The sequence below is a fragment of the Schistocerca americana genome, chromosome X (assembly GCF_021461395.2).
Source record: "Schistocerca americana isolate TAMUIC-IGC-003095 chromosome X, iqSchAmer2.1, whole genome shotgun sequence".
Lineage (NCBI taxonomy): Eukaryota > Metazoa > Arthropoda > Insecta > Orthoptera > Acrididae > Schistocerca > Schistocerca americana.
The window spans coordinates 851,258,920-851,284,884 of record NC_060130.1 but is presented as its reverse complement, the minus strand read 5'-3'; the positions used below and the strand labels follow the sequence as shown (position 1 = coordinate 851,284,884).

General features: G+C 44.6%; 1 protein-coding gene across 1 annotated transcript in view; it reads right to left on the bottom strand.

Annotated features, from left to right (window-relative positions):
* The window catches only part of LOC124555201 (CD82 antigen), a 94,501-nt gene that overhangs the window by 9,383 nt on the left and 59,153 nt on the right, over positions 1–25,965 (bottom strand). Inside the window, exons 3-4 of the mRNA XM_047129046.1 lie at positions 21,923–22,102; positions 20,969–21,181 (exon numbers count right to left, since the gene is read on the bottom strand). Coding sequence (XP_046985002.1) covers positions 20,969–21,181; positions 21,923–22,102 — 393 coding nt within the window. The remainder of the gene's footprint in view (positions 1–20,968; positions 21,182–21,922; positions 22,103–25,965) is intronic.

The following is a 25,965-nucleotide window of genomic DNA, read 5'->3' as shown; positions in this document are numbered from 1 at the left end:
CCAAGATAGGGTTAATTGCTATGGCAAATAGGTCTACGATCAGCACAGAGCCCTGTGGCACCCCGCTCTCCTGAATAAAAGTATTCAAGAAAGCTGAACCCATACATACCCCGAAGACCCGGTCTTTTAAAAACTTCGTAATAAAATGGGGCAAGTGGCCTCGGAAGCCCCACATGTGCATTACATGGAGGATACTTACTCCAACAGGTATCAAAAGCCTTCTCCAAATCAAAAAATGCAGCTACAGTCTTATTTCCACAACAAATTGTTCATAATATCAGATGACAGAATGACAAGATGATCAACTGCAGAGTGGTGCTCACAAAATTCACATTGTGCATTTGTTAGCAAATTCCAAGACTCAAGCCACCATACCAGCTGACCAGTGATCATGCATTCCATCATCTTACAGACACTGCTGGTGAGGGAAATTGGGTGGTAGCTGGATGGAAGATGTTTGACCTTACCAGGCTTAGGGCTTAGTGTGGGGATTTCAGTGACTTCAGACCAACGCCTGGGAAACGCGCCACCCAACCAGATGCGATTATACATACGAAGGAGAAAGTGCTTTCCGTCAAGAGATATGTGCTACAACACCTGAATATGAGTATTGTCCAGTCCTAGAATGGAGGATCACGAGGTGGAAGCACATTTGAGCTCGCTTATAATACATACAATGTTGTATCATTCATGATTCTGAGAGAGGAAAGGTATCTACCAAGCCTCCTCTACTCATTTCCGACATAAAAATGAGAGATGGTAATGGGCAGTGCTCCAGGGCTCTTCACCCCAAGTATCGACCAACGTATTGGAAATATCGATAGGGTCCACAATGACATCATTCACTTCGGTCAGGCCAGGGATCAGGAGATATACCTTGTTTGCAGAAAACTGACGTAGGTTACCCCAAACAATGTATGAGGGAGTAAAACAGCGAAACGCATTAATAAAAGAGATCCAACTAGTTTTTTGCTACCTCTGATAATGTGATGGCACTTTGTGAAAAACTGTTTATAACAAATATAGATCTCCTTTGTGGGATGGTGTTCAATGACACAGAGAGCACATTGCGCACGAACTGTATCATGGCATTCCTCAGTCCACCACGGGACTATGACATGTTGCAGTAGGGAAGATGTTTGGGGGTTGGAACACTGCAGCAGTAAGGATAACATTCGTAAGGTACTCTACCTGATCTTCACTACTATGGACATGTTGTTCATTGAAGTTGCCAGTGAATGGAAGAGCCTCCAGTCAGCTTTAGATAGCTGCCAGGTGGTCTTGGGCACAGATGGGACACAAGTTAGAAGACAATTATGCATGGGAAATGATCTCTCGCGTATGTGTCCAAGAGGATGGACCACACTAGATGGCGGGTAAACTGTAGAACAGAAGCAGGGATTCAGATGCGAAGAAGTGTTTGTGGAATCTGAAAGAAATGTGGGTTCATCAGTGCCAAATGAAATGACAGTAACCTGGTTGAGAGTATCTGCCGGGAGAGAGCCTCTCGGGCAGGTTCTGAGAGAGCCCCAAATGGGATGGTGGGTGTTGAAGTCGCCAAGTAGCAGAAAGGGTTGAGGAAGTTCAGCAATATGCTGCAGTATGTCTGCCCTGGTGAGATCAGAGGATGGCGGGTGTAGGTATTACAAAGAGAAGAGACATAACTGGGAAGAGACATACTGCAAGCGACAGCGTGTAGTGACGTGTTCAATGAAATGGTTTGGCTATGGATATCATTCTTAATGAGCTTCATGACTCTCCTGTGAGCTGGAGTTCCTTTCTCGGAAAGAAGCTCGAAACGTACTGGAGTGAAGTGTAGGAGGTCAAAGTGGTTTTAAGGGCATAACTTCGCATCTTGGAGGCATAAAATAAATGGGCACTGCAATTGCAGCTGCAAGTCTGCCCTGTGTGATCTGATGCCATAACTGTTCCATTTGAGAACAGCCATATTAGATGATAGGAGATATTTCTCTTATAAGGGGCAATTACTTAGTTGGCAGCTGAGTACCGGATTTTGGCTGTGTACTGCTACAGGGTTCTGAGACAGAAGGATCCTGTTCCATTATTTCTTCCGAGGTACCAACAGCCTCCCTGGGTTGTTCAGCTGATTCCAGGGTGAAAAATTGGTTTGTACTTCACACTGGCGAAATGGAGGTCGACTGGACCGAGGCGCTGCATTGTGTCACTGTTGTAGAGGGTCTCCAAGTTGGAGACGGGGAAGAACTTTTGTCTTTGTTTGACATCCTACTACCTCTGCGTTTGTCACATGTGAACCCAGACATTTGCTTAACTTGACAAATGCAGAAAGTCGTTTCAAGAGTATTCTTTTTTAAATTTCCATTCTTCGGGTTGTGTCACACGTGACTTCACCATTGTGGGCGAAGGTTTTTTGGTGGGTTGAGCACTGTAGCAGGCGCAGGTGAGGACCTCACTTTAGCACTAGGTGATTTCAGAACTGTAGCACTGAACTAGAGGTCACAAGTCTGCATGGCCATATTTTTCACGGGCTGAGACATACAAGAATGGTACTGTAACTGCCGGATAGTGGTTTGCAAGGCTTTCGGCTAGCTAACATTTTGCAAGCAATTCTGAGGGGGCACCTTTTCCTAGATCCCGATCCCCTGAACAGCTCACTCATCGAAGTACACACGGTATTCACATAATGAAGTTGTATGGTTGCCACTATAGTTGAAGGAGGGGGATAATGAGGTGGGCAATCTCCCACATGAACATCCCTGATACAGGTTACAACTTGGCTGTGTTTTTAGGGGACTTGTATGATTACAATGCTGATGTTGGTAGCAACACATTGGGTTAAGTACATAGGATCTAACACTGAAACATTATAGCCCGCCTTTATCTTCAATGGAGACTCTTACTATCAATTGTTCATAAAAAGGTGTGAATTCTGCATCAACCCTCTTCATAACCCAATAGATTGCAGTTACGTCCTGATCAGAGAGATAATGTTGTATATCTCCCTCAGTTGTATCATCAAGCAGCTGAGCATATATAACACCACATGAAGCATTCAGTGTTTGATGAGCTCTACTCAAACAGGGTATCCATGGAGGAGCATAGCTTTTAACAATTTTTGGGCTTGAAAGCACTGTCTGTCTCTAGAAGCTAAGCTCCACTGCATAAGCGAGTCCAGGACTTTAGTGGGACTGTAATTGTGTCCACACCTTTCTGAATGACATATTTTTTCACTGATAAAAAGTTATTACCTCCTGTGCGTGACACCAAAAAGCAGCGGAGTGCAATTGGAAGATTTTCATGTCCTTGGCCTCATTCGATTTCTGTTTATTAGATGGAGATTGTATACTCATCGCAGGTGAATCTCGTGTGATTGCCAGTGTCTCTGATGGTGCACTCCTTCCTTCCAAGTGCCTTCCACAGAGGGGAGTCCACCTGCGTTAAGTGATTGTTCACACCTCAGGTCACACTTCCCGAGCTCCAGACAGAGGGACCAATCGACAACTGGACTGGGAAGGTAACAGATCAGGTAATCACCCCTCCCTGGGCCTGGCCTTTACCAGATGTACATGCAAACCCTTGCTGTCAAGTAGGGTGCTGGGAGCATTACACAGTGACCCTTTACATGTCAAACACGAGCCGGCCTTCAAGCACACACAGGGAGGAAGACAGACAAAAAGGGAGGCCTCAAATGGTGAAGCAGAGGAAAAACAGCAGAAGTCAGAACAAGAAAGGAGAGAGTGACAAAAATGATACTTTCATGTTTTGGTTAACCGATTTTACATAAGACCTGGTCCCCATGGGAGAGGAAAGAGTAGTAGGACGACAGACATGCAGCACAGAAAAGGAAGGAGTATTGCAAGGTGTAATGATACAAGTATCATTACAACATAAACAATATCTACAATATCTTTATTAGCAGAATTACTAAATTTCAATCATGTAGCAGTCTGCTGTCACAAACAGGCACTGTATGAGCCACACCTAATGTAGATGCTCATGGCATCTTGCAGTTGCAATGACGCAATCTGGTTGTAAAAACGGGTGGGTTATGAATCACCATTAACATGCTGCCACCTAGTGGTGGAAATGGCAAACAACCTAAGTACACATTTAATAAATTAATTATGAAATATATTATGTTCTGTTTATTTTGTTAAAACAATTAGTGTGTTAAAATGACTGTAAAATTATGTATTGTTTATTATAAACAGTCACGGTTTTAGAAATAAGTAATAATTGTTAAAGGAATTCCTGCATATTAATCTGAGCAGTGGTACGTCACCCTTTTTGAGAAGAGAGAGTTCTCGAACAAAAATTGCCTAAGTAGTCAGTAGTAGTGTGAGCACAGTGCACGTGTATGGTGTTTGCGAGCTAAAAATTGAGCAATGGTAAAATTAGCCTTGAATGACTGCTGAATGATGCTGCTATTTTGTAAAAAGTGCAGCTAAATTGTATGTTACGGACTAAGAGGTTTGCTCTAACTTATTGTGGAGTAAAAAGCCAGTTGTGTCATGAATAATGGGATAGTAAGCAGCCATTTCACATTTCAGTAGCAACTGTTAAAGAGGCTTGGTTATAGCTCATCATCACATGAAACGCAACAATCCTATTTGGTCTGTGTTGCAACATGCAACAGTCTTATTTTACCTGTGCTACACCGTAAAGTGGACTTTGAGTAGGGAAGCCATATTAGCAAAAGGTGTAAGAGCTACAACGTAACTGGAACTGCAAGTTCAGCAATAACATACTGGTTATTTATAAATCAAATGGTTATCTCGTATGTTTGTTTGTGTGTTTAAAAATTAGCATCCTTATAGCTCCAGTGGTTTAAACCAAAGATTTTTATAGAGATAAAAGCTGGTATTTATTTGAATACAAAATCTTTTCCTGACTTTCACAGAGATTTCATATAGAAATCATAAACCAGCCAAATTTTGTAATGGGTGCTGTGTGTCACTGTAGCTGTCTAGAAGAAGGGACCACAACGTAAAGTGAAACTTCTACTTCTTTTCTTTGGAGAAGTGTGTTGGCATGTGTACTTCGCAAATTGAAACCAGTGTCATGTGATGATGTCTGAGCTCTTGTTAATTAAAGTCAGAAATAAATTATGTAATTTTTCATTACATATTGCTAAGTGACAAACTTTTTCATACCGTATCTGAAATATCTTTAAAATATCAACATTAAATATTTTAGCATCACAGTAGATACACATCTTCAATGCTTATCAGATTATTCATTAAAAGTCAATTATGTTAATTTTGATGAAATGTGCTGTGGTATTTAAAATAATTACCTTTGTGTGAATACAGATGCATTAATATTAGGCATTCCTGTGAATTTAAGGGCTAAATGTTTAATTAACATCCTGTACAATCGTCACCTCTAAGGCAGTTAATGTTAAAATTACTTTGTTTCCTCTGTGATCATTTGCTGTTAACATCTGTTTATTATCATTTAAACTAAATCGTGTGGTACATTGCAAACACTCAGACAGAAAGAGTGATCAGCCATTACACAGCTGATCATCTACAGAATGTGACTGTCTCCTGTAATTTAACAGTCCAATTGCCACACATGGTTAACAAAGCAATTGTTATACCCTAATTAGAATAAGATAATTTGAACAGAACAAGGGCATCGCAAAGGGCAGGAGGCCTGTGTGTGCCAAGCACATACTCACAAACTAGTTACTAGTCCCCTGGGGGGAATGCACTCTGTGATTAGTGTAAAATGAAAACGAAGCACTCTTGAATGCTAAGAAACAAAAATCTGAACCTTTTGTGCACTTTCTGACAAATTTCCATTTTAAATACTTAATAAGCATTGCTTACTGCACACCATATACTCACACTTAGAGATATACTCAAAATAAACTACAATTTCTCTTATTTCAAGACGCAAAATCCATGTCAACTTACCATCAGAGTTTTTATGAATAACTGCCACACGTATGGTGCCAGTTTTAAGTAATTGATGCATCCTGATTCACAGATAAATTAGCTGTATAAGAAAACAGTATATCTTTCAGTGCTAATATTTTCTTCCCCTCTCAGATTACATGGCTAGAACCTAATACCAGTGGAGTATTATCAGTATTTTTCACAAAAAACAAAACTGCATGCATGTAAACTAACCCACTACTGATTTTTTTTTAACAAACCGAAGTTCAAATAGAAGGTGGATCAGTAAGTATAATTTTTCACTGTTTAATGAAGAACAAAATCACAGAGATTAGGTGTGATTCACCTGCAATGTTTTGGGACTGAGTAACAAGTGTCAGCATGCCTTGCTATGCAGTAGTTTATGTGGGTCACTACCGTGATGCCACACAGCTGTTGGCAGGCCTTGTATTCTCTGACATATCTAAGCAGCCCATGGAATAATCTCCAATGGCTTAACTACAAAAAGTGTTATTGCCAAATGCAACACCCCCTCTCAAAGTGTTTCAAGTCTTCAGTTTCTGTCAATCCCTATCCTTTAGGAACTCGAGAAATTTCTATGGTACAGAACCCCTGAACTACCTCCGTTACCTCCCTGAATTACTCCTACTATGCAGTACCAATTTCCTACATTCCATCTCCCAAATAGAAGTCCCTGCTGGCTGTCCAACAACTGAAAGAGCATTTCAAACACCACCTCAAGAAGTCATCCAATCTATTGTCTTCCTAGTTCTCCTGCTCTCTGATGAAAACCACTATTCAACAAGACAATGCTACTCTCACAGGCACTCCCTCACCTTCACATCAGTCTCTTATAAGGCCCAGACTGTCTTGCCACATTCCCTCAAACTCACCCGTCAACATCTTGCAAGATGCAGAACCCAAACAAACCTGCACCATGACTGCTAACATAACCACTAAGTACCTTAACTTGTAAAGCTTCAGTCCATTCCAAAGCCATCACCTTCAGTCCTATGCCCAAATTCAATCATGCAGTACTTGAGAAGGATCTACTCTCCTTCGCCAATTCCCTACAGTAAAAACACTTTTCTCCCACTAAAAACCAACCAAAAACAAACAATGAACAAAACCTCTCTCAAACTATGCCTTCATGTAACTGTGGCACTCCTCCATTCCCAGTCCAACCACTGCCCGATTACTTCCCACGATTTCCTTTCCTCTGACACAACCTCGCTTTCCTTTTCTAGCTTTATTCCAAAACACACAAACCCAGCAACAGCAGAAAGAGTACTGATCCACAATCTTAAAACAGACCCTACAAATAACCTATATCGTCTTGTGGTTAGTGTTGTGGGCTATTAACAAAGAGGTCCCAAGTTCAATTTTGAAAAGGATCCTCGAGTTGTGCCATAGGGTAGTTGGGTTTCAGGTTCCGCTGAATGGATCAGGAGTCCACTACAAGCAGGAGGCAGCTACATGGGTAGCAGGGGCCCTGTGGCATGGACTGGGCAGTTTTTACGTTAGAGGGGCTCGGGGAAATACAAGAAGGGCTTCAGTCACAAAGGGTACAGGTCAAACATAGGAAAAACAGATACAGAACCATTGGTATAACATTTTTAAATTGTTGTTGCTGTGTTGGCAAAGTACCAGAGCTCCAAGCACTAACAGAAAGCACAGATACTCAAATTATTATAGGCACTAAAATCTGCTTAAAGACGGAGAAGTTCAGCTGAAATTTTTGCAAAGAACCTAACAGCGTTCCGAAAGGATAGGCTAAACATAGTTACGGTGGCATGTTCATTGCTGTTAGGCGTAGGTTATTTTGTAGCGAAATTGAAGTAGACAGTTTCTGTCAGTTAGCATGGGCAGAGATCATTTTTGGCAACCGGAATAAAATAATAATTGGACACTTTTACTGATCTCCCAACTCAGGTGATATAATTGCTCTAAGGTTCAAAGAAAACTTGAGTTTAATTTCAAGTACATACATGATTCATAGAATTATAGTTGGTGGTGATTTTAATTTACCCTCGATATGTTCACGAAATTACATTTTTAAACACAGGGTACACATAAGACATAATCCAGAATAGTGCTAAATACATTCTCTGAAAATTATTTAGAGCAATTAGTTTAAGATCCCGCACAAATAGTAAATGGTTGTGAAAACACATTTGATCTCTTAGCAACAAATAATCCTAACTTAATAATGAGCATCAAAATGGATACAGGGATTAGTGAAGAGAGGGTTGTCATAGCAAGACTGAATATTGTAATTCCCAAAATCCTCCAAAAATAAATGAAAAATATACCTATTCAATACAGCAGATGAAAAAACTCACTTGATGCATTCCTGAGAGACAATCTGCACTCCTTTCAAATTAACAAAGTAAGTGAAGACCAGATTTGGTTTTAATTCAAAGAAACAGTGTTGACAGCAATTGAGAGATTTATACCAAACAGACTAGCAAACAATAGAGCTGATCCCCCTTGGTACACAAAATGGGTCAGAACTCTGTTGCAGATACAATGGAAAAAGTATGCCCAATTTAAATGAACACAAAGTCTCCAAGACTGGCGACCTTTTACAGAAGATTGAAATTTAGCGCGGACATCAATGTGAGAAGCTTATAAAGGTTTCCACAGCAAAACTATGTTGAAACCTGGCAGAAAATCCACAGATATACTGGTCGTAAGTAAAGTATGCTAGCGGCAAGACACAGTCAATGCCTTCTCTGCTCAATGGTAATAGGAATACTATCGACGACAGTGTTGAGAAAGCAAATTTACTAAACATAGCCTCTCAAAATTCCTTCACCAACGAAGATTAAGCAAATATTCCAGAATTCGAACCAAGAACAACTGCCAACATAACTTAGAAGTAGATACCCTCTGAGTAGTGAAGCAACTTAAATCACTTAATAAAAGCAAGCATTCAGGCCCAGACAGTATACCAGTTGGGTTCCTTTCAGAGTATGTTGATGCAATAGCTCCATACTTAACAATCACATACAACTGCTCACTCAACAAGAGAACTGTAGCCAAATATAGGAAAGTTGCACAGGTTGCACCAATATTCAAGAAAGGTAGTAGGAATAATCCACTAAATTACAGGCCCATATCACTGTCAATATGCAGCAGGATTTTGGAACATATATTGTGTTTGTACATTATGAATTACCTCGAAGAGTATGGCCTATTGAAACACAGTCAATACGGTTTAGAAAACACTGTTCTTGTGAAAGACAACTACCTCTTTACTCACATGAAGTGTTGAGTAGTACTGACAAGGGATTTCAAATTGATTCCGGATTTTTAGATTTCCGAAAAGCTTTTGACACCGTACCACACATGCAGCTTGCAGTGAAATTGAGTGCTTGTGGAATATCGTCTCAGTTATGTCACTGGATTCACACTTTCCTGTCAGAGGGGTCACAGTTCGTAATAACTCATGGAAAGTGACAGAGCAAAATGGAAGTGATTTCTGGCGTTCTCCAAGGTAGTGTTATAGGCCCTCTCCTGTTCCTTATCTATAGGAACAATTTAAGACACAATCTGAGTAACCGTCTTAGGTAGTTTGCAGTTCATGCTATCATCTATTGTCTAGTAAACCTATCAGAAGAGCAAAAATATTCACACTAAGATTCAGGAAAGATATCTGAATGGTGCAAAAATTGGCAATCAACAATAAATAATGAAAAGCATGAGGTCATCCATGTGAGTGCTAAATGCAATCCGTTAAACTTCAATTAGACAATAAATCATGTCTAATCTAAAGGCCTTAAATTAACCGAAGTATCTAGGAATTACAATCACCATCAACTTAAATTGGAAATAACATGCAAAAAATGTTGTGGGGAAGGCAAACCAAAGATCATTTTATTGCCGGAACACTTGGAAATTGTAACAGATCTACTAAAGAGACTGCCTACACTACACTTGTCTGTCCTCTTTTGGTGTGCAGTCTGGGGTCATTACTAGATAGGATTAACGGAGTACACTGATAGGGAGGAGGGGGTGGGGGGGGGGGGGGGGGGGCGGCAGCATGTTTTGTATTATCGCGAAATAGGTGACAGAGTGTCACTGACTTTATACAGGATTTAGGATGTACAGCATTAAAACAAAGGCGTTTTTCGCTGTGGCAGAATGTTCGCACGAAATTTCAATCACCAGGTTTCTCCTCCAAATGTGAGAACGTTTTGTTAATGTTGGTCTACACAGGGAGAAGCAATCATCATAATAAAATAAGGCAGATCAGAGCTCACATGGAAAGATATGGGTGTTCGTTTGTTCCGCATGCTGTTCACAAGTGAAATTATAGAATTATTGTGAAGGTTGTTCAATGAACCCTCTGCCAGGCACTTGGGTGGGATTTGTAGAATATCCACGTAGATGCAGATGAAGACCTGGAATATGGTCCAGTCAACCTTGTTAGACCAAATGACAGGCTGATTGTTGAAGCAAACTGGACATGCAAAGCACTGAAGTGGAGTCAGATCTGTGAACTAGACCCTAGACCCGCATGACATTCACTTGACCTGTTCACCTGCAGATGAAGGCTCCACCACTGTACTGATGATTCACTGTTGCTACCTCACATGAGATTTCTGCTATTTGACTTCTTCCGCCCTCTAGCTTTGCCGTAGCATTCCTATTCTCCCCCCCCCCCCCCCCCCCTCAAGTGAAACATACCAACAAACCCCCCCACCCCTCTCGCCTCCCAAAAAAAAAAAAAACCTCCCAACTCAAACCCACATGTTTATCCCAGAACACAACCCCCTCCCAAAAAACCCTCCCTCCTCTCCCAAGCAACTTGCTGCTCACTCATCTTTATTGTTTACCACACAACTTCCTACATGTCTACAACAGCATCCTACTGGCCAATGTTCACACTACTAACACTACCGCTCCCAATGACCTGCTAACTGAAAAACCACTGTCTCCTTCCTATATCCCCACTCCCAAGAGATGAAGCTGTGTGAATCAATCCTCAACATGGCCTTGGGCACTGAAATGGCACCCTTATATGGCAAACTATTTATGGGGCAACTAGATGTATCTTTTCATGCCATCCAACCCCTTCTCTGGTCTCAGGTTCATTGACAATATCTACACAATTTGGACTCTGGTACCATGACACACTTCTCATTTCTCCCATCTATTCCACCTGGTCCTACAACATCCTTCCCAGATGCTGACCTCCACCCTCTACCGTAATACGAAGGTTGGAACTTCCATAGTGACAACTATTTATTTACCGCTCGTACAAAATAGAAACATGTTTCACTTTCAAAGTAGTCACCAGCACTGTGCATAACCTGTTGCCAGCGATATGGATGTTGTAGGATGCTCTTAGCAGTGCCAGTTGTGTTGACAGTTCAAGGGGCACGATCTATTGCCCCATGAATTTGTAGCAGTTCTGAAGCGAATGCCGTGAAGTGTTTCCTTCAGTTTAGAAATAGAGTTGTACTCACGAGGGCTTAAGTCAGGGGAGTGCAGTAGGTGGTATAGCACTTAGCAGCCCAACAGTCAAACAAATCAGTAACAGCTGGCACTGTAAGTGCTTGAGCATTAACCTGCAGAAAGTGTTATCACTTTCCCGGATGAACAGCATCACTCCCCATGAGATGGAATGCCATTCGCAGGGGGGGGAGGGGTGGAGGTCAAAGTGGACCAGGAAGTTTTTTTTTTTTTTTTTTTTTTTTTTTTTTTTTTTTTTTTTTTTTTTTTTTTTTGGCGCACAACTTCAACGGTCATTAGCGCCCAGACTATGTTAGGAATGCACCGCGAGTCACAAGTTTAAAACAGCAACGAAACAGAAAACACGATAAAAGACAGACTGACAGGCATAGGATTAAAAAAACAGCATAATCAAATGTCCTTAGAGAGGGTTGTCAAGTTGATAAAATGAAGAACGCAAGCAGCTGCTCGTGGGTCACCCGCTAAAATGGCATCTAGAGTACATGGCAGGCCAAGATCAAGACGTAGTGTGTTAAAATCCGGACAGGATGTTAAAATGTGGCGGACCGTCAGCAATTGCCCACATGGGCAGAATGGCGCCAGCGCAGCCGTCAGCAGATGGCGATGGCTGAACCGGCAGTGTCCAATTCGTAACCGGGCCAAAACTACCTCCTCCCGCCGAGAAGGGCGTGAGGAGGACGTCCAAGCCGCGGGAAGAGGTTTCAAGGCCCGAAGCTTGTTGTCCGTAAGTGCAGCCCATTCAGCATGCCACAGCGATAAAATGCGCCGACAAATGACCCTGCTACAATCTGACGAAGGGACACAACAAGAAGCTCTCCGAGGCTGGAGGATCGCAGCCTTGGCCGCGGCATCTGCAGCTTCGTTCCCAGGGATACCGACATGGCCAGGAACCCACATAAAGCTAACCGGAGAACCGACGTCCAACAGCTGCTGAAGAGAGCGTTGGATGTGGTGCACGAAAGGGTGAACCGGGTACGGATCACTGAGGCTCTGGATGGCGCTCAGGGAATCGGAGCAGATGACATAAGCAGAATGTCGGTGGCGGCAGATGTAAAGAACAGCCTGGTAGAGGGCAAAGAGCTCAGCTGTGAAGACCAAACAATGGCCACGGAGCCGGTATTCGAAACTTTGTGCCCCAACAATAAAAGAACACCCGACCCCTTCATTGGTCTTAGAGCCATCTGTATAAATGAAGGTCATATTAATGAACTTCAAACGAAGTTCGACAAAACGGGAGTGGTAGACCGAAACGGGGGTAACCTCCTTTGGGAGCGAGCTGAGGTCAAGGTGAACGCAAACCTGAGCCAGGAGCCAAGGTGGCGTGTGGCTCTCGCCCACTCGAAAGGTTGCAGGGAGTGAAAAATTAAGGTGTTGAAGAAGGCGACGACGAAAGCGAACTCCAGGGGGTAGCAGGGCAGAGACATACAACCCGTATTGACGGTCGAGAGAGTCGTCAAAAAAGGAACGATAAGACGGGTGGTCGGGCATTGCCAGTAGCCGACAGGAATACCGGCAAAGCAGTATATCGCGCCGGTAGGTGAGTGGCAATTCACCAGCGTCAGCATGAAGACTCAACGGGACTAGTATAAAATGCTCCGATCGCAAGTCGTAAACCCCGATGTTGTATGGAGTTGAGGCGGCGTAAGATGGATGGCCGTGCAGAGGAGTATACAAAGCTCCCATAATCCAGCTTGGAGTGGACGATCGACCAATATAAGCGAAGTAGGGCGGTTCGATCCGCTCCCCACGACATACCACTGAGAACACAGAGGACATTTAGAGAATGGGTACAACGGGCAGCCAAATATGACACATGTGGAGACCAGCTAAGTTTCCTGTCAAATGTAAGACCTAAAAATTTTGTTGTCTCCACGAATGGGAGAGCAACGGGACCGAGTCGTAAGGACGGTGGGAGAAACACTTTGTAGCGCCAGAAGTTAATACAGACCGTCTTCTCGGCAGAAAAACGAAGCCATTGGCGACACTCCAGGAGTAAAGATGGTCAAGAGAACGCTGAAGACAGCGGTCCAGGAAACATGTACACTGTGCGCTGCAATAGATGGTAAAATCGTCCACGAAAAGGGAGCCTGATACATCAGCTGGGAGGCAATCCATTTTTGGATTGATCGCTATGGCAAAGAGAGCGACGCTCAAAACTGAGCCCTGTGGCACCCCATTCTCCTGGCGAAAGGTGTCTGATAGGACAGAACCCACACCTGCACTGAACTGTCGATCCATTAAAAAGGAACGAATAAAAAGAGGGAGGCGACCGTGAAGGCCCCATGTATGCATGGTGCGGAGAACGCCCGCCCTCCAACAGGTGTCGTACGCCTTCTCCAAATCAAAGAACACAGCCGCGGTTGGGCGCTTCCGCAAGAAGTTATTCATAATGAAGGTCGACAAGGTAACCAGATGGTCAACAGCAGAGCGGCGCCTACGAAATCCACATTGTACATTGGTAAGTAGGCGTCTAGACTCGAGCAGCCAAACCAAATGAGAGTTAACCATTCGCTCCATCACTTTACAGACACAGCTGGTACGCGAGATGGGTCGATAACTGGAAGGCAAGTGCTTGTCCTTCCCCGGCTTAGGGATCGGGACAACAATAGACTCGCGCCAGCATGCGGGAACATGTCCCTCAATCCAGATGCGATTGTAAGTATGAAGAAGAAAACCTTTACCCGCAGGAGAAAGGTTCTTCAGCATCTGAATATGAATAGAATCAGGCCCTGGAGCGGAGGACTGTGACCGGCCAAGTGCGTTTTCGAGTTCCCGCATGGTGAATGGGCATTATAACTTTCACGATTCGAGGAGCAGAAGTTAGGTGGCCTAGCCTCCTCTGCCTGTTTGCGGGGGAGGAAGGCAGGGTGGTAATGAGCGGAGCTCGAAACCTCTGCGAAAAAGCGGCCGAAGGCATTGGAGACATCCTCAGGGGCCACAAGGACGTCATTCGCGACCGTCAAGCCAGAAACTGGTGAGTGGACCTTAGTGCCAGATAGCCGGCGCAGGCTACCCCAGACAACAGAAGAAGGAGTAAAACTGTTGAAGGTGCTTGTGAAAGCAGCCCAGCTGGCTTTCTTGCTTTCTTTAATAATACGACGACACTGTGCACGTAATAGTTTATAATTGATACAATTCGCCACTGTAGGGTGGCGTTTAAAGGTGCGTAAAGCACGTCGACGAGCACGTAAAGCATCTCTACATGCTGCGGTCCACCAGGGGACCAGTACGCGACGTGGAGAAGAAGTAGGGTGAGGGATGGAATATTCAGCAGCAGTGAGAATGACTTCCGTGAGGTGTGCGACCTGACGATCGCAGCTTGTGAAGGTTTGATCCTGAAAGGTCGCCCTGGAAGAGAAGAGCCCCCAGTCTGCTTTGGAGATGGTCCAACTAGATGAGCACAGAGAGGGGGTATGCTGCAGGAGATGGATAACACACGGGAAGTGGTCGCTCGAATATGTATCAGAAAGTGCATACCACTCAAACCAGCGTGCAAGTTGGGTAGTACATATAGAGAGGTCTAAATGGGAATAGGTGTGAGATGTGACCGAAAGAAAAGTAGGGTCGCCAGTATTGAGGCAGACAAGATGGAGCTGGTTGAAAAGGTCTGCTAACAAGGAGCCCCTTGGGCAGGATGCTGGAGAGCCCCAAAGGGGATGGTGGGCATTGAAGTCTCCAGTGAACAAAAATGGTGCAGGTAGCTGAGCAATAATTTGCATCATGTCTGCCCTGGTAACGGCAGACGACGATGGAGTGTAAACGGTACAAATGGAAAATGTAAAAGTGGGGAGAGTAATTCGGATGGCAACTGCCTGCAGGGCGGTGTGCAACGTGATGGGATCGTAGTAAATATCATCCCGGACCAGCAACATAACCCCTCCATGAGCCGGGATACCTACCACAGAGGGTAGGTCAAAACGCACAGAGGTGTAGTGTGCCAAGGCAATTTGATCGCATGGGCGTAGCTTAGTTTCCTGGAGGGCTATGACGAGCGGATGGTGCAAGCGGAGCAGCAACTTCAAGTCCTCTCGGTTGGAGCGAATGCTGCGAATATTCCAGTGAATAAGTGCCATCGTAAGAAGAAAAGGAAGATGAAAGAAGGGGTCACCTCGAAGGCCGCTGAGGGCCTGGCTTCGAGCGAGCACTGCCGCCGCTATCAGTAGGCGGACAGTCATCGTCCATCGGTTCTATAGGTTCATCGGCCATCTTGGTAAGATGGCCGGGAGGGGGAGCTTCCTCCGCCGGTGAACGGCCAGATGTTCGGCTACCAGCGGTGCGGCCAGGCGAAATGGATGACGGCCTGGGGCGGCAACCGCTGGGTGGTGCAGGAGAAGAAATGCGCCGTGGCGGAGAAGGAGAACTGTGCTTCCTATGAGCCTTCTTGGAAGGTCGTTTGGTTGAAGTACCGGTCGATGGCTGGGAGGTCGAGGTACGTAGGAAGTCCGCACGGGACGGTTCCTTCTTGAAGGCCCGTGCATCCGACTTCTGGGTCTTCGTCTTAGCAGAAGCTGATGAAGGGGCTGGTGTCTGTGGGGTGATGGGAGGAAGAGGAGACGTCGACCGCGCGATCTTAGCACTGGCCGAACGGACGACCGTGGTGCTGAAGGTCAGATCGCATGTCTGGGTTGCCACCTCCCTGGTAGTCCAAGGAAAGGCGAGGACAGTACTGTATTTCCCCGCTGGGAGCGGCGTGGGCTTCCTACTAGCCAATAGCTTGCGAGCAGCCGAGGTGGACACTTTCTCTTTGACCCGAATTTCTTGGATACAGTGTTCTTCCTTATAGACGGGACAGTCACGGGAGGATGCTGCATGGTCCCCCTGACAGTTCACACAATGAGGAGACGGAGGTGGACAGTCACCCTCATGGGCATCCCTGCCACAAGTGACATTTAGCCGCATTAGAACAAGACTGTCGAGTGTGATTGAAACGCTGACACTGGTAGCAGTGCGTAGGTGTCGGGACATAGGGGCGAACAGAAATAACCTCGTAGCCCGCTTTGATGCGCGATGGCAGCTTAACACTATCAAAGGTCAAGAAAAGTGTCCGGGTCAGTACAAGGTCATTGTTGACCTTTTTCATGACCCTATGGACAGCCGTCACGCCCTGCTCAGCGAGGAAAGACTGAATCTCCTCGTCAGTCAATCCATCGAGGGATCTAGTATAGACCACACCACGAGATGAATTCAAAGTTCGGTGAGCCTCCACCCGGACAGGGAACATGTACAGGAGTGTGGCTCGAAGCAGTTTCTGTGCCTGAAAGGCGTTCTCAGTTTCGAGTAACAAGGTACCATTACGCAACCTCGTACAAGACTTAACAGTACCGGCTATGGCATCTACGCCCTTCTGGATAACGAAAGGGTTGACAGAGGAAAAATCCTTTCCGTCCTCAGATCGAGAAATGACGAGGAACTGTGGGGTAGGCGGTAGTACTTTTGTCACTGGGGGCTGGTCATGTTTCCGTTTGTGGGCAGAAGTCGAGAGAGAAGAAGAGAAATCCATTGCGGAGGAATCCCCCATGATTGCCAGCATCTCCGATGGCGCGCTCCTTCCTTATGGGGACCCTCTCAGAGGGCACTCCCGCCTTAGGTGAATGTTTACACCTCAGGTCACACCTCCCGAGAAACAGACGGAGGGACCAATCGGCATGGTCAGAAGGTATCAGCTCAGGCAATCACCCCTCCCTGGGCCTGGCCTTTACCAGGGGGTACGTGCGTGCCTTACTTGTCTACCCAGGGCGGGGAATTACGCGTTACCCCGTCACCGGCTACGCGTGTGAACGCGTGGGTCGGCCTTCAGGCGTGCACAGGGAGGAAGGAAGAAGAGGAAAAGGAAGAGAGAGAGGACAGACTGACTCAAACGCTGAAGCGGAGACCAGAGAAGGCAAGGAGAAGAAGGCAAGGAGAAGAAGGCAAGGGAAAGAGTAAGGAAGACAGTGAGATGGAGAAGAACAAAGAAAGGAACCAACCAAAGAAGGAAGAAACGAGAAGTAAAAAACCAAAAGGACCACAAAGATAGATCGTGGGACCGTCCGTCTCCAGACGCAGGTGCTAACTACCCCCCTTGAGGGGGATGGACTCCTTTTAGTCGCCTCTTACGACAGGCAGGAAGACCTCGGGCTTATTCTAACCCCCGGACCCGCAGGGGGGTGGACCAGGAAGAAATGGGAGAGCCCAAAGGGGTCACGAGGACGCAATTTTGTTTTATGAAGGCAGATAACAAGCAGATGCTGTGCTTCCAAGAGCAGCTGTGAGTCCTCTTTGTCGGATTGAAGGCCATGAATGTTCCATTGGAGGACAATCATGACAAGGAAAGTGGAGGATGGGAAAAATGAAGGGGTGTCACCTCAGCGGCTGCCGAGAGCCAGTCTTCGAAGACTCACTATTACAGGGCGCAGAGGCTGGAGGATCCTGCTCCACAAGATCTACAGAGGCTTCAGCATTCTCCTTCTGTGAGTCTGCAGAGTCCAAGGCAGAAAAAGGGTTCACTGCATGCACTGGTAACACGAAGGTCGGCTAGGTTGAGGGTATATCATATGGAGACACCGTTGAAGAGGAGCTCCGACTCAGCGAAGGAAAAGATCATTTGCCTTTGTTTTATTTCTTGGAGGCTTTCTGGTTGCCAAAGGAAGACTCAGATGTTTGTTGGCTGGAAGGATGCAAGAAGTCTTCACGGGAGTATTCCTTCTGTCCTTTCCGGCATGCTGGTTATGTAGCAAGTGACTGCCCTGTGAGGCAAATGTTTGATGGCCTGTTGCACAGGTAGAGTAAGAGACAGCGGCACTACGATGACACTGGGTCATTTTACAACTGCAGTGGTGAATTTGATGTTGCATGTCTGCATGGCCATGTCCTTCATGGAATTAGACGTAGCAAGAATAGTGCTGTTAGTGCCGGATGGTAGAACACCAAGTTTCCAACTAGCCAACAATTTGTGAGCCACCAGTTAAGGAAGGCACTTTTTCCTTCATCTGGATATCCGGGACAGCCCACTCATCAAGCTACATGGAAAATCTTGGGAGGAGGCAGCACGATCACCATTGCAATTGATACAGCAGGGAGGAGGAGGCGGACAATTGCCCACATGATCATCCCTACCACAGGTTACACATTTTGGTGGCTGTCGACAGGACATTCAAGTGTAGCAGCACAGAGTTCAGAATGTATGGTTTGACTGTGATAACTTCATAGCATGCTTTGATCTTTGACGGAAGCACCACTCTGTCCGACATAAGAAACAGAGTGCATGTGGGCACTAAGGATGCCTCTACCTTTTTCATCAACTGATGGACTGCAACAACACCCTGATCAGAGAAGTACGTTTGGATTTCTGCATCGGCCAGACCATCTAGCAGCCTAGTATAAATAACACCACAGGAAGAATTCAGCATTTGATAGACCTCAACATGAACAGGATAGCCATGGAGGAGCGAAGCAGCAAGCAGTTGTGCTCGAGAATCAGAAGTTGTCTCCAGGCGCAAAGTACCATTGCATAAATGTGAGTAGGATTTCACAGGGCCAGCAATTGAGGCTGCTAGCTGGTCTGACCGATGCAGAAATCCAAACATACCTCTCTGATCAGGGTGTCGTTGCATTCCATCAGTTGATGAAAAAGGTAGATGCATCCTTAGTGCCAACATGCACTCGGTCTGTTATGTTGGACAGAGTGGCGCTTCCGTCAAAGTTGATGAAAAGGCAGATGCATCCTTAGTGCATCTGTAATTGTCCATGGCAAATATTTCGCATTTTCCTTTCGTACTTTGCTGCTGAGGGTGTATAAAATGCCTCAAAAGTAATCAAGGAAATTGTGAGATGCTTCCATAAATTATTGGGAGAAATTATAATCTACATTGATTACGTACATAGCTGGTAAGTCCCTTAACCATAATATAATCTGGGATTAACATTTATACAATGCAGATTTCTGAGCTAAGCTCGGCCTGAGCTAAGCTCGGCCTGAGCTAAGCTCGGCCTGAGCTAAGCTCGGCCTGAGCTAAGCTCGGCCTGAGCTAAGCTCGGCCTGAGCTAAGCTCGGCCTGAGCTAAGCTCGGCCTGAGCTAAGCTCGGCCTGAGCTAAGCTCGGCCTGAGCTAAGCTCGGCCTGAGCTAAGCTCGGCCTGAGCTAAGCTCGGCCTGAGCTAAGCTCGGCCTGAGCTAAGCTCGGCCTGAGCTAAGCTCGGCCTGAGCTAAGCTCGGCCTGAGCTAAGCTCGGCCTGAGCTAAGCTCGGCCTGAGCTAAGCTCGGCCTGAGCTAAGCTCGGCCTGAGCTAAGCTCGGCCTGAGCTAAGCTCGGCCTGAGCTAAGCTCGGCCTGAGCTAAGCTCGGCCTGAGCTAAGCTCGGCCTGAGCTAAGCTCGGCCTGAGCTAAGCTCGGCCTGAGCTAAGCTCGGCCTGAGCTAAGCTCGGCCTGAGCTAAGCTCGGCCTGAGCTAAGCTCGGCCTGAGCTAAGCTCGGCCTGAGCTAAGCTCGGCCTGAGCTAAGCTCGGCCTGAGCTAAGCTCGGCCTGAGCTAAGCTCGGCCTGAGCTAAGCTCGGCCTGAGCTAAGCTCGGCCTGAGCTAAGCTCGGCCTGAGCTAAGCTCGGCCTGAGCTAAGCTCGGCCTGAGCTAAGCTTGATCTGAGGTCATTTTCTGTGTTACTCTAAAGATTTGCTTTACACACTTGGCCCTTAGTATCATGACAGGCACAACCTACCTCTAGCCTATAAGAAGCAAGGTCAACTCCTCTACAGTGTTATTTGGAAAAAAACAGGTATCCAACCAAATGACGAGCCTCCATCAGTGCATGCCACTGAGCAAAATATGTCCTGCTTAAATGGCTGCTGCACAATCTCTGGATCAATCCTCTCCCTCTACATCAACTTCTGTAAGCTGCATACATGTGATCTGTCTCTACAACAGATTCTTTGAACCCTTAATCTCACTGGCCTCAAGCTCTGCTAGCTTCTATCCCATACCCACCTTCAACTCCACTCCCTCCACTCATCGTCCCCTCAATGTATACCACACATTCAATTTCCCCTACCTGCAACCAGGACCATTTTGCTGGTGCCAGATCCTCATTCTGTTCTCTTGTTGCTCCTCTGTTCCATAACCCTTACTGTTACTTCTCTTTATCCGTTCCTCATCTTTCTTTTTGTTCGAACATGCTCCACCCACTCAATGCCTTACCCAGGTCAAAATATATATAGACACACAATGGAAAATCCAGGATGGAATGTAGCAATATTATGGGAAGGATAGCTGCTAATCACCATATAGAGTCGCAGATAGGCACAACAAAACGGCTGTCACATGATCAGGTTTTGGCCAACAAGGCCTTTGCCAAAAATAGACAACAGATACACACATAGCTGCCAGAGGCTGTGGTCAAGTGTGTGTGTGTGTGTGTGTGTGTGTGTGTGTGTGTGTGTGTGTGTTTTGCTCAATGTATTACTGTATTGTCAATGGTTACTTTGACTCTTTTCATTACTTGTTACTGTATATGTACAACTGTACCAGCAAAGTAAAATTGCTCTGAAGGCAAAAACGTTCAATATGAATCATACAAAAATACGTTCAATACTACGCAGAAGCTACGTGGTGATTTTTCTCTGATGTACATTGTATATTACCTCAGAATAAATTTGTCTGTTTATAGCAGCAGTTAATATCACTGTGCGCCCTTCTTCACATTCCTTTTTCGTAATTCCATCAATGCAGCAGCTAGCAGGAATGTTGTAAACATTTACAGCCTTCTTAATTGTCACTTCCACTATATTTTTGTCACGCATATTGAATTTACTATTAGCCCAATCACCTGGACCAGATGCCCCGCAGCATTTCAACTGTGGACAGAAATATCACAATCATTATTTGAAGTATGAAAAATTCACATGTGTAGCATATATACATTAGGCTCCAATCTATAAATATCCTGCTTGTCCTATGAAACAGATGTCAAATACACAGTTTAAAAAAATTTGAACGTATATATTCAAATTTGTTTTTCACTGAACTGAGAAATGTGAACACCTTCAAAGTTTTGAAAATGCATATGTAAGAGCTCCAAAGGAAAGAAAGTAAGTATGTTCCCCAGTTTGGGATCTATTAACACTATGTTCTGAAATGGGTATTATACTTTTTTTCACAAAGACAGCAGTAAGTAAATAGCTGACAATTACTTCCTGAACCAAATTAAAACATTGATAAATTAATGACAGAACCTTTTTGAAAAATTGCTAATTTCATTGACAATGTACCAACATGTGCAGCAAATCGAGAAATTCCATCCACATAGACAGCTATCATATTTTCAGTTTTGAAACTGATTACTAGAAATTTTGATTTGATTGAAGTCTGCTCACTTTGTCCCAAGTGATCTTAAAATACAGAAATACAATCTGAACGAAGAAATGTGCATATGTAATTACCTGCACACACACACACACACACACACACACACACACACACACACACACACACACACACACACACACACACACACACACACACACACACTTTTGCAGAAAACAGGCAAAAAATTGTTGGAACACAATGTAAAAAAGAAACTACTTTAAAGAACTTACTCCAGACTGTATAGCATCAAATGTAGCTGTACGTGAATCAGCTCCTGATGTTCCATAATCAGCTTGTACGGTTGCAGTAACACTCTGACTGACTAGTTCCTTTAAGCGGTCACTATTGCTATAAGCCCACGCTCCAGCAGCAATTTCCGCAACCAATATTATGAGAAGGAAACAGAAGAACTGAAAAAGAATGCATACTATCATCTTCACAAGATCTTAAACCATCCTTTCTAATACAGAAGTATGTCATTAGAAAATATGCTGGAGTGTAAAGTAATTAAGAATATTGGCATGTAACATCACAACACACACAAACTGAAATCACAAAATGGGAATTTTGGTGAGAGACTAAGTATAATAAAACTGTAATAATTTTGCAAGTACCTGTTCCCATGGTGAAAAACAGTAATTTAATCACAAACAAGTACAAAACTTTACAAGAGTGTCACAACTTGACTACCTACCAGTTTGAAAACAGAAAGATAACTCTGCATAATAACTGATGAGTGCTTAATAATGACACACACACACACACACACACACACACACACACACACACACAGTACAGTAAAAATAAATTATTGAAGAAGAAAGAAAAATACAAACATACTGACAGACTATGACAAACCAGATGTATGAGGGCTGTTCAAAAAGTAATGTGACTTTTCAAATTGCAAGCAATGTACATTCGATTATCGATCTTTTTGTTGTTACACATGTACCAAACACATGTTCACAGTTTCAAGCATACAGCACACTTAGTTTGTTCTTGACAGATAGATAATTTAAATGTGTTTTAGTGTGCTCGGCAATTTTTTATTATGATGGTGGTTTGAAAAATTCTCGGAATCACCACCAGAGGTCAGTGCTAGCACAACAAGTTGTTCACGTCATATTCATTGAACTGTTGCCTGTTAACACGGCGGTGACATAGCTCTGTTGTTCCCGCATGGTGATTTGCTAAGATTTGGGGGGGGGGGGGGGGGGGATATCTAGATTCGAGCAGTGATTTAAGTACTTCGTAGAGAAAGGTATGAAAGCAAAGGACATTTGTGCCGATTTCCAGAATACGCTGGGAGACTCTGCTCCTCCATGTTAAACTGTTGACAAGTGGACAGATGAATTTAAATTTGGTCAAGAGAGCTTAGATGGTCCATGCAGTGGTCGGCCAAGATGTGCCACTACTCCACAAATCATTGCAGAAGTGCACAAAATGGTCTTGGAGGATCACCAATTGAAAGTGCGTGAAATTGCTCACACTTGCCAGATGTCATCTAAAAGGGTATATCACATTTTAACTGAAGAATTAGTAACGAAAAAATTATCTGTAAGATGGGTGTCACGACTAAGCTGGATAAAAATGCATGAGAATGGACATATCTGAACAATGTTTGGCCCGTTTTAGGAGAAATGAACAAGATTGTTTGCGCCGGTTTGTGACCACAGATGAAACTTGGGTGCACTACTATACCCCAAGAGACAACACGCCAGTCAAAGCAGTGGAAACATGCTGATTCTCTGCCACCAAAGAAAGCAAAGAGAATTCCTTCAGCGGAAAAGGTCATGGCATCAATGTTCTGGGATGCAAATGTGATTCTGTTTGTAGATTATCTCCCCATTGGGCAAACAATTACTTTAAAACAGTATGCTCACCTCCTGGGACAAATTGTAACAAAAGATATGCAGAAAAAGTCCAGGTTTAGCAAGGAAGAAAGTCATCTTCCATCAAGTCAATGCGTGCCCGCCCATGTGCCGTCGTCATGGCAAAATTACACAAACTATGGTATGAATTGTTGCCACACCCACCTTATTCACCTGATATGACTGTCACACTTCCATCTCTTCCCAAAACTGAAAAATTTTCTTGGTGGACGAAGATTCACTTCAAATGAAGAATTGATAGCTGGAGTTGACAACTATTTTGCAGGCTTGGAGGAAACTCATTTTCAAGATGGGATCAAGGTGCTGGAACAACATTGGACTAAGTGCATTAATCTAAAAGGAGATTACATTGAAAAATAAAAGAAGTTTCAGTGATGTAAGTACTTTTTTCCTATTCCGTTCTGAGAAATTTTTAGACCACCCCGGTATTATAAAAAATGGAGCAAAGAATTTGCATCAAATTGTGTGTGAAAAATGGAATCAAGTGTTCTAAAACACTCGAAATGTTGACAGTGGCATACGGCCAGTCTGCTCTAAGTAAAAAAAAGAAAATTTAGAAATAGTAGAAGTTGTTACAAAGTGGCTGAGAAGATGAAAATGATGAGCCTCACTCTGGATGCCCCAGCACATCAACAACAAATGGTAACATTGAAACTGTGAAGAAAATTGTTTTGGAAGATCATCGAATTACAGTAAGAGAAGTTGTTGAGGATGTTGGAATATCTGTCTGCTCGAGTATTACAATTTTTTCGGATGTTCTGGGCATGGGACGTGTCAGTGAAGTTTGTTCCAAAACTTCTCAATTTTGATCAAAAGAACCGTTACATGAGCACCACTCAGGAGCTCTTGAGTGGTGTCAATGATTATCCTGATTTGCTCAAAAGGGTCATAACTGGTGACGAAACATGGGTTTACGGTTACGATGTCGAAACCAAAGCTCAGTCATCCCAATGGAAGCATCCCGAAGAGCCAAGACCAAAAAAAGCACAATAAGTTCGATCAAATGTCAAAGTTTTGTCTAGTACCTCATGCCACGGAAGTCGAACACGCGCCAGAACAAATGGACGTGGTCAACCCAAAGGCGGCTACTCTGCGCGGCGAGGGCGCCGCCACACGCAGACAGCGGCCATTAGCCACTCCCTCCGGTTTCGTATATAGGGACCTGCTCTGCCCTAGTCCAGTCAGTCTGGTACTCGCTCTGGGTTGAGTTTCTATCTCGGCGGTACTGCGTTCTTGTCGTTGCTCGTTGTTGCTCGTTGTTGACTTTTGCCTGGCTCTGGTTCCGAGTGGATTTACTGTTGGTGTTCGGTGTTGTGGTTTCAACAAACCTCTGTTGTTTATCTCTTCCTTGTTGTGTCAGTCATAGTCGGTCGTGGTCGGTTGTTGGTTGTCGTTGGTCTGTCGGCCAACTCGTCCTCGTGTTTACCCGGTGGTGCGTGCTCCACCGCCAGCGGCTTCCCCACCTGGCGGCTCCGATCCGCAGCCCAAGGCGTTCCCGCAGTTGGTTGTGGTTACTACATTTTACTCACTGTTTTTTTTTTTTTTTTTTTCAATCATTGTGGCATAGTACATAATGAATTTTTGCCTCAAGGTTGTACGGTCTATAAGGCGTAATACCTTGACGTTATGCGCCATTTGAGATATGAAATACGAAAAAAAGTCCGGAATTGTGGGAAAACAATTCATGGCTTTTGCGTCCTGACAATGCACCTGCTCATTCATCCTTGCCTGTGAGATTTTTTGGCCAAAAACACATGAAATCATGCCCCAACCACCATTTTCAACGGATTTGGCCCCCTGTGACTTTTTCCTGTTCCCAAAACTGTGGAGACCTATGAAAGGAAGACGATTTTCAAAGACTGAGGAAATAAAAACTGTATCTCTGGATGTACTCAGGCTGTACCAAAAAGTGCTTATGAGAAGTGCTCCAAGGATTGGCACAAGTGTATTGTATCTGAGGGGGATTACTTTGAAGTATCTGTGTAGTATCCACCACTATTAAATCTCAGCACCGAGCAACAGCACGCTCCATTACGCGCGGCCAAGAAATGCATCACTGGCTGAACTTCTCCGCGCACCGCCCACTGCCAACATCACAGGTCACCTTTGCACGCACACACTTCAGAACAGTGATTGGCCACCCGTAACACTCAGCGATTGGCTGCGCAGAATATACAGCTCCGTTAACCAGCTCTGTTAACTATGGAGCCTCATTTAATGCTGCTCCTGACCCTACAAGCCAGTTCTCATCACGCTATGTTTCTACTCCATGCTGCGGTGGACCTGCTGCTAGATGTTGATTCGGCTGTGCTGGAATTTGGACTTCAACACTTGCAATTACTAGATATTGGTATAACCACCATCAACTTATATAATTTTCC